This window comes from Mobula hypostoma, chromosome 3 (genome assembly GCF_963921235.1).
Source record: "Mobula hypostoma chromosome 3, sMobHyp1.1, whole genome shotgun sequence".
Lineage (NCBI taxonomy): Eukaryota > Metazoa > Chordata > Chondrichthyes > Myliobatiformes > Myliobatidae > Mobula > Mobula hypostoma.
In genome coordinates, this window is record NC_086099.1 from 29227023 (window position 1) to 29237125 (window position 10103).

At 41.1% G+C, this 10103-nt stretch overlaps 1 protein-coding gene across 2 annotated transcripts in view; it reads left to right on the plus strand.

Annotated features, from left to right (window-relative positions):
• The window catches only part of LOC134343909 (myosin-IIIb), a 182234-nt gene extending 175773 nt beyond the window's left edge, over positions 1-6461 (plus strand). For both annotated transcript variants that reach the window (XM_063042818.1, XM_063042819.1), the window contains exons 29-30: positions 875-978; positions 6116-6461. In XM_063042818.1, the coding sequence (XP_062898888.1) occupies positions 875-978; position 6116 (105 nt within the window). In that variant the 3' untranslated portion in view covers positions 6117-6461. The remainder of the gene's footprint in view (positions 1-874; positions 979-6115) is intronic.
• The last annotated feature ends 3642 nt before the right edge of the window (positions 6462-10103 follow it).

Genomic DNA, 10103 nt, shown 5'->3' on the forward strand with positions numbered 1-10103 from the left:
TAAATAGAATTTGGAAAGATCTTGTAAGAGCCCTTTTAGTGCAAAATTATTACATATAGTTGAGATGTTTCCACTTGCACTTCAGTCCTTTCATATATCAGCATGGTAATCCTTGGACCAGCTGGTATTTACGTAATTATATTTGGTTACTCATGTCACGGGTATAATTACAAACAGTACTGTGATATGGTGCTCGCTCTTCTTTAGACCATCACAGTCTGCCAGAACTAAGGTGCATGTCAATTCTTGAAAATGCTCAAATGTGTGCAGATGTACTCTGGAATTTATCAGCCTGCAGCACAGAATTCTTGTCAACTAAAGCCTGCTTACCACATGAATGTCTTAATTATCTGGAGAAAAGCAAGAAACACTTGAGTTTCAGTAACAGGTTAACCTGTGCTGTTGCTATTAGAAAGTATGATATTCTGGCATGGATTCTCAATTCTGATGCATGCAAGTTTCTTAGGCAGCCCAGTTTTGTGGATGGCATATAAATTTTTGAAAACATTTTAATGAGAATAATTTAATAAATGGCTATTGATGTAATGAGTAATATTTATGATGTTCAGTATATCCATAACATAGCTCACAGCAACTTTGAATTATTATGTGGTTCTCTATTTTCAAATATTTTACAAGAAACTCAGCTCTTCATGTGTATTTAATATTGAAAACTGCCCATTAAGCAATGTATCTTGCAGAGTTGTTTCTCATCATTTCTACTAACAAGAAGTGATGAAAACTTAATGTTGAACTTAACTCCATTTTTAATTAGCTGAAGTCCTTCAAAGTAATCAAACGACTTCCTTAAGTAATGTGAAGCTTATTTGCAAAATATTTAACTAATGTTTGGCCATTATTTGCTTTTAAACAGAAGTATGGGTGTGAAGTGCAAACTAATAACAGAGAGGAGGTGCCAAAACTCCCTCCAAAGCAGTTCAAAGAGCGACATCTGAATACTACATTGCAAGATAAATGGTTTGTAAACTAAAAGTTGGAGACATGTCCCATTGAATATACACAAACACGAGGAAATCTGCAGATGCTGGAAATTCAGGCAACACACACAAAAGCTACTGATGAACGCAGCAGGCCAGGCAGCATCTATAGGAAGAGGTACAGCCAACGTTTTGGGCCAAGACCCTTCGTCAGGGCTAACTGAAAGAAGAGATAGTAAGAGATTTGGAAGTGGGAGAGGGAGGGATCTGCCTGGCCTGCTGCGTCCACCAGCATTTTTTGTGTGTGTTGTCCCATTGAATATAGCTTTCTTGCTGGGAGTGAAACCAGATCTATTGTTAAAGAGTAAAGGAGACAAGAAGGATGACAATGGAGGTGGTGAGATTTGAGGAGATTTGCAGTGTTAATTTTTTCAACCATTTACATGAATGAGAAATGATTGTTCAAAGAAATTTGAATTCGACATGGGAGCATCGTTCGGCTCTTGCAGTGCTAAAGGAAGAGTATGTGCTTAGTAAAGTGGATATAAAGACTGGTGATTGCAGTAATAATTTAGGAGATTGCCATGAAATCAAACATCTTGGCTTTATGTATTGCAGATGCACAAACGTGTAAAAAGGCAATCTTTTTAATTTTCTTTTTGTTAAAGCCCCATGTAGAATCACAGTTCAAAGTAAATTTCTAATCAAGGTATGTATATGTCATCATAACTACCCTGAGATTCATATTCTTGAAGGCATTCACAGTAGAACAAAGAAATACAATCGAATCAATGAAAAACTACATGGGAGGATGGACAAACAACCAATGTGCAAAAGAAGGCAAACTGTGTGCAAACACAAAATAAATACAGCTGTCCCCTGCTTTACGAACGTTCACTTTACGCCACTTCACTTTTACGTAAGACCTATATTAGTACCTGTTTTCGCTAACCGACAGAGGATTTTCGCTTGTACGAGAAAAGATGCCTACTTTAAACTTGTGTTTACCCCGAAAAAGACTACCATGACCGTGAAGCCTTGCACGGACAAGTGTGTGCACATGTGTGTACGTGCCGATTTTTTTTTCTACAAATCCGTTTTGGCTAAATCTTACTGATTCTGTTAAGTGAAACTACACTGTACATACATTATTTCTACTTTATATAGGCTGTGTATTTATCATATCATTCCTGCTTTTACTATATGTTAGGGTTATTTTAGGTTTTATGTGCTGTTTGGTATGATTTGGTAGGTTATTTTTTTGGATCTGGGAACGCTGAAAAATTTTTCCCATATAAGTTAATGTTAATTGTTTCTTCACTTTACGCCATTTCGGCTTACAAACGGTTTCATAGGAATGCTCTACCTTCAGATAGTGGGGGAAACCTGTAGATAGATAGATAATAGAGAGAGTGTGTGATGTTTGATCTGTTAGGGAATGAGACAGGGCAGGTGGCGAAGGTTTGTGTGGGGGAACACTTTGCATCTAGGGACCACAATGCAATTATTTTCCAAGTAAATATACAAAAAGATAGGTCTGGTCCACAGGATGAGATTCAAAATTGGAGAAAGGCCAATTTTGATCAGAAAGGAGCTGGCAAGTGTGGATTGGGACGGGCTGTTTTCTGGCAAAAGTGTACTTGATAAGTGGGAGGCCTTCAAAAGTAAAATTTTGTGGGTACAAAGCTTGTATGTGCCAGTCAGAATAAAAGTTAACAAGTGTGGGGGAACCTTGGTCTTCAAGAGATATTGAGGCCCTGGCTAAGAAAAAAGACATGCTTAGCAGGTATAGGCAAGTAGGAACAAATGAGGAACATCATGAGTATTAGACATGCAAGAGAATACTCAAAGAAACCAGAAGGTCTAAAAGAAGGCATGAGGTTGCCCTAGCAGACAAGGTGAAGGAAAATCCTAAGGGATTCTACAGCTATATGGTAAGAGCAAAAGATAAAATTGGCCCTCTGGAAGATCAGAATGGAAGCAAAAGAGATGGGAGAGAACTTAAATGGATTTTTTTGTATCCGTATTTACTCAGGAGATGGACACAGAGCCTAAAGAGGTGAGACAAAGCAGCATCAATGTCATGGACCCTGTACAGATTAAACAGGAGGAGGTTTTTGCTCTCTTGAGGCAAATTAGGGTGGATAAATCCCCAGGGTCCGACAAAGTGTTCCCTAGGATCTGTGGGAGGCAAGTGCAGAAATTGCAGGGGCCATAACATATATTAAAGTCATCCTTAGCAACAGCTGAGGTACCAGAGGACTGGAGAATGGCCAATGTTGTTCTGCTGTTTAAGAAATGTTCTAAAAATAAACTAGGAAATTATTGGATGGTGAGCTTCATATCAGTAGTGCGAAAATGATTGGAAGGTATTATAAGAGACAGAATGTACGTATATTTGGATAGACATGGACTGAGCAAGTGAAAGGGGCTCTGGGGAAAGTCAGACACAGCAAAGCATTGGGACCGGATGGTGTGAACCCCAAGGTCCTGAAGAAATGTGTTGAACTGCCATGTGGAGTTCTCCGGTGCATTTTCAAATCCGAGTCTCAGTCTGGAAAGGGTCCCAGCTGTGTAAAAAACATTATGTTTAGGCCCAGTACCCAAGAAGGGCCAACTGAAAGTCTTGAATGACCACCGTCCAGTGGCCTTGACCTCATACACCATGAAGACCCAAATGAGGCTGGTCGTGGCTCACCTCTGACCCCCTGGTCCGATCAGCCAGTTTGACTCCATTAGACTCAATGACATTGTCACCTACCTGCTGAACAGAGCCCACTCCCATTTGCTTAAGCAGGGCAGCACTGTGAGGATCGTGTTTTTTTGATTTCTTGAGTGCCTTCAATACCATACAGCACTCATTGCTGGGGGAAAAGCTCTGTTCAATGCAGATTGGCACTTCCATTGTATCCTAGATAATGGATTACCTGCCTGGCAAACCACAGTTTGTGCGACTTCAGAGCTGTGTGTCAGACTTGGCTATTGGCAGCACTGGGGCCCCCTTCCTGTTTACCCTGTTTACCTCGCATTTTAGTTACAACACTGAGTCATGTCATCTACAGACATTCTCTGATGACTCAGCAATAGTTGGGTGTATAAAGGGAGGATGGGAAGATGAATACAGGACCCTGGTGGTTGATTTGTCAAAGGGTGCAAGCTGAATCATCAACATCAGTCAGACAAAGGAGATGGTGATAGACTTTAGGAAGACTAAGCCTGCACTGCTCCCTGTTACTATTGATGATGAGGAAATGGATGTGGTGAGGACCTACAAATACCTGGGGGTGCACCTGGATGATAGACTTGAGTGGGGCACCAACACAGAGGCTGTATACAAGAAGGGCCAGAGTCACCTCTACTTCCTGAGGAGACTGAGGTCCTTTGGAGTATGCAGGCCTCTCCTTCACATGTTCTACCAGTCTTTTCTTGCCAGCATATTCTTCTATGCAGTGGTGTGCTGGGGCAATGGCATCAACATTGATGCCAAACAGCTCAATAAACTGATTAGAAAGGCTGGCTTTGTTACGGGAGTCAAGATGGACACACTGGAGGCTGTGGTAGAACTGAATACCCTATGGAAAATCCTGGCAATTCTGGACAATGTTTCTCACCCTCTGCATGCCACCTTGGCTGAACAGAGGAGCACTTTTAGTAACAGACGAAGACAACTGCGCTGCTCCAAAGAGCGCTATATGAGGTCATTCTTACCCTCGGCCATTAAGCTCTATAATGAGTCAACCTATAGCCAGGGAAGTGATGACCCCGCCTCCTGTTAGACTGTTTGAAGTAACTTATTTTTTATTTTTTACTTCTCTTCCAATATTTGTATATCTGTACACTTGTAATGCGACTGTGCCACTGTAATTTCCTTTGGGATCAATAAAGCATCTATCTGTCTATCAAGGATAGTCAGTATGGCTTTGTGCGTGGTAGCCCGTCTCTAAGGGAGCAGCTCCCCACAACTCTGAACTGATTCTACAACTGCTGCTTTGCAACTCAGTCTCAGTATTATATTTTAGTTGCACATTATGTCTTCTTTCACACATCGGTTGTTTGTCAGTCTTTGTTTATGTATAGTTTTTCATAAATTCTATTGCATTTATTTATTTTCCTGTAAATGCCTGCAAGAAAATGAATCTCAGGGTGGTATATAGTAACATATAAGTGCGTTGATAATAAATTTTACTTCGAACTTTGAACTTTAAAGTGCTGGTTTCACAGTTGCTCCAAACGCAGCAACCCTTCCCTACTGCACGGACAAATCAACTGTAGAATTTTGTACTAAAGCGTCACTCAAACTGCAGCTAACAGGCCGATGTGGTGAGACAGTGAACCATGACCAATTACTTGTGCATATTGATATTCCTACAAGTGATAAAAGATTCTTGTCAATTTATTATGGAATTTCAAACACATTTCCGAAAACATCAAATCCTTACAACCCCAAAAAAGTGGCAGCTGCTTAACTTCAGTTCTGCTGAAATGTAATGCTTTGTATGAGGGTTAGCCTTCTTTATGGCCCTGGGTATATTCATTGACTAGTTGTCTGTCATATCCAGCAATGACAGCAAAACCTGTGTGTGGGGAGCTTTTTAAGTGGAAAAGCCATTGCACTGTGGCAGTTCCCCTCTTTCAACCGCAGAAATCTGGGTCTAGTGGTACAAGTTGTGATGGATGACCATGACGTCTACTGTCATGCCCTGCGCTCTCAACGAAGTGTTGCAGTACGTCTCGCTGTTGATCCCATCCTCCCAGTCTGTTGGAGCTGTCTTAGCATGCTAGGACAGGCATGGCCCTACCTCTCTGGGGTAGGCCCACCAGCTACCCTCACCTGGTTTAGCCCACCTGTCGAAGTGGTGTACTAGGGTGTGATCTCTGCCACATGCATATGGCTACTTGGAGCCACAGATGAGAGCTGAAGTGTCTGGTGGAGACCAAAAGTGAGTGAAGTTCCCCAGAATGGATATGACAGCCCCTTCACCAGAGGAGCTAACCCTGCTTGGAATCTCCACACACAATGTCAGCTTCATGTATGTGGAAATGTATCAATTATTTAGCTTCCAGGGAAAAAATTGCTGAGAAAAGTAGTCATGAATTTTACTTGGATAACATTAGAAGCTGTTAGTGAAGTCGCACACGTTATCAAGCTGGTAACAATTTACACATCTGCCTTTCAGATTGAAGTTTGGGAGAATCTGTCCATGAAGAGATGAAAAGAAGAGATAAGTTTGAATGTTTACTGCAGCAAATTTTCTATTGTTTATGGAAACACAATACCAAGTTTATCTGGACCTCGAAGTGTTGGATATGTAATGTCAATTTTAATGAGGATTTTGCACAGATTTATTTTTGAATAGTATTTTTTTTTTGGTTAAAGGTTTTGTCAATAATCTGCCAAAAGCTGCTTGTTATAATGAACTGTTTATATTTTTCACTCAATACATGTATTGTACATATTTTTCTGGACACGATTGATCTATTATTAACCTGTATGCTAGGGAACAATTTGTACTGTTAATAAAACATCAGAATCTTTGTTATTGAAAGCTGTCTGTTTAAGTATGTCGATTTTCCTCCCCAGTTATCTGAATTATACAGGAAGACAGTGTTTAATAGCAGCAGCAAAGCTGGTTTATCTGGATATCCTCACAGAAACCTCCATTTATAACACTTGGTGAGCCTCAGTTGGGTGGAGTCTCTTTCACGCAGTTAGTATAACGCTATTACAGTGCCAAGTGTAAAATCAGTTTTCGATTCCCACCACTGTATACAAGGTACTTGTATGATTTCCCCATGGTCCTGTAGGTTTCCTCCTGTGTTCAAGGACATATGGGTTAGAATTAGTGAGTTGTGGGTATACTATGTTGGTGCCAGAAGTTTGCCAACACTTGTGGGGTGCTCAGAACAAGCCTCACTAATTTGATTTGATGCAAACATCACATTTCATTTCATGTACAAAGTTCAAAGTACATTTATTGTCAAAGTACGTATACCATATACAACCATGAGATTCATCTTCTTGCAGGCAACCATAAAACAGGAAAACAGATTATTATCTGCATGGTGGCCGATTAGGAAAAGGGGAGGTGCAACGAGACCTGGGTGTCATTATACACCAGTCATTGAAAGTGGGCATGCAGGTACAGCAGGCGGTGAAAAAGGCGAATGGTATGCTGGCATTTATAGCAAGAGGATCGAGTACAGGAGCAGGGAGGTACTACTGCAGTTGTACAAGGCCTTGGTGAGACCACACCTGGAGTATTGTGTGCAGTTTTGGTCCCCTAATCTGAGGAAAGACATCCTTGCCATAGAGGGAGTACAAAGAAGGTTCACCAGATTGATTCCTGGGATGGCAGGACTTTCATATGAAGAAAGACTGGATGAACTGGGCTTGTACTCGTTGGAATTTAGAAGATTGAGGGGGGATCTGATTGAAACGTATAAGATCGTAAAGGGATTGGACAGGCTAGATGCAGGAAGATTGTTCCCGATGTTGGGGAAGTCCAGAACGAGGGGCCACAGTTTGAGGATAGAGGGGAAGCCTTTTAGGACCGAGATTAGGAAAAACTTCTTCACACAGAGAGTGGTGAATCTGTGGAATTCTCTGCCACAGGAAACTGTTGAGGCCAGTTCATTGGCTATATTTAAGAGGGAGTTAGATATGGCCCTTGTGGCTACGGGGGTCAGTGGGTATGGAGGGAAGGCTGGGGCGGGGTTCTCAGTTGGATGATCAGCCATGATCATAATAAATGGTGGTGCAGGCTCGACGGGCCAAATGGCCTACTCCTGCACCTATTTTCTATGTTTCTATGTTTCTAAAACAAGAAATACAATAGAATCCACAAAGACTGTCAAACAGCCAATGTGAAAAAAATAACAAATCATGCAAACAATATAAAAATAAACAAACAATTCACAGAACATGAACTACAGAGTCCTAAAAGTGAGTCCATGGCCACAGAGTATATGTGACAAATAAAGCTAATGTATCTTTCTACTGCACCTGTAAGACTGAAGCATCGCCATATGCCCTTCACTCCCATAAGTCCTTGCTGACCTTGAACCATTCATTGCAAACTCCACACAGACAGAAGCCAAGGTTGGGATTGTACCAGGAACCTGGCACTGTGACATATCAGTTCCACTGGCTGTATCATTGTACCAGCCCAATCTTCTTAAGGCTTCCCAGCTCTTTGGCCAATTTGCCACACTGACTTGGTACAAAGTTCCATCTGGCACAGGAGGAATGATTAGTAAGTTTGTGAATGACACGTCCTGTGGATAGCAAAGAAGGATGTCTAATTCCACAGTATAATACAGTCAGATGGAAAGCTGGGCAGAGAATTGATAAAAATTTAATCTCAACAAGTGCAAGATGACGTATTCCAGGAAGTCATACATAGTGAATACTATAATAGGGTGCAATAATAATATTGTTGACGAACAGAGGAACTTTGAGGTTCAAGTCCATTGTTATTTGAAAGTGAAAACACAGATAGGTTGATGAATAAGGCTCATGGCATTCTTTTCTCCATAGGTTAGGGCAAAGAACATAAAGTTCAAAGTAAATTTATTATCAAAGTACATATAGGTAGCTTGAAGGGCCAAATGGCCTACTCCTGCACCTATTTTCTATGTTTCTATATACAACCCTGAGATTTTCTTGTAGACGTACTCAGTAAATCTGTAATAGAATAATATCAATGAAAGACTGCACCAACTTGGGCATTCAACCAGGGTGCAAAAGACAACAAACTGCAAAGACAAAAAGAAAGAAAAAATGATAAATAAACAAGCAATAAATATCAAGAACAGGAGGTGCAGAGTCCTTGAAAGAGAGCTTATAGATAGTGGGAACATTTCAATGATGGTGCAAGTGAGACATAATGCTTCATTGTTAAGAAACTAGTTAAACTTCACTTGGAGTACTGTGTGAAGTTCAGATCACCACAATGAAGAAAGGGAGAGGCACTGGAGAGAGTGAAATTTAAATGCACCAGGATGGTGCCCTGAACTGGATGACTTTAGTTCTGCTAAAAAGGTTGGGTAGGCTGGGTTTGTTTTCCTTGGAGCAAAGAAGGCAGAGGGGTGACCTGATAAGGGGATAGATAGACTTTGTGAAGAAATTTCCTCTTGGTCATGGGAACCATGTTCCTGCTTCCAACTGACAAGACAATCAAAACCATACGCAATTCTCCAGGTGCAGTCTCACCAAGGTCCTACACAATGGTATTTTCCTTTGACCAAGTTCTCTCTTTAATAAAAATAAAACTAACATACCAGTTTCCATCACAAACGAGAGAAAATCTGCAGACGCTGGAAATCCAAGCAACACACAAAATACTGGAGGAACTCAGCAGGCCAGGCAGCATCTATGGAAAAGAATACAGTCGACATTTTGCGCCAAGACCACTCAGTAGGACTGGAGAAAATAGTTGGGGAGTGGAGTAGAGTGTGCGTGAAACCATTTTCCCCGCGTGTTGGCATTCAGTAACGTGTGCACAAGTACACATCTAGGGAGTCCCTTTAGATATCAGTAATACCCTCTCCGTCACCACTTAGCAAATTCTGTTCTGTACATGAAAATGGATAGCCTCATTCTGGTTCTGCCTCCTCCCTTTCCAGTCCTGATGAACGGTCTTGGCCCAAAATGGCCTGTCCATCCCTCTCTACAGATGATTCCTGGCTTGCTCAGTCTCTCCAGCCTTGTGTGTGTGTGTGTGTGTATTGCTGAAGATCTCCAGCATCTGCAGAATCTCTCATGTTTGCAAGCTCATTTTTTTTTCTGTAATGCATTCAATCTCTTCTTTCTCACTCTCTCCCAGTATGTCCATATGTCCTTGTAGACACCTTACATATACTGTACCCTCTGTACTCACAATCCAACTTAATTTAGTGTCATGAGCAAATTTGGAAAAAAGACACTCTTCCCCCTCAGCCAAGTTATTAGAGTAAGATGTAATGTAAGTCATTAGTACACTCAGTCAGCTCCAGCATAGCCACTGTTAGGGAGTATTGTGGAGTTGAGTGAATATAGCAGATGTTAATTCAAACAAGAACCAGTGTTCAGCTCTTAATGTAAAATCTCAATTGCAAGCAGTAAATTGAAGTTAAAAGCACACCTTTGCAAATAAACATTACTGTTTGTGGAGCATAGGCTGGCTC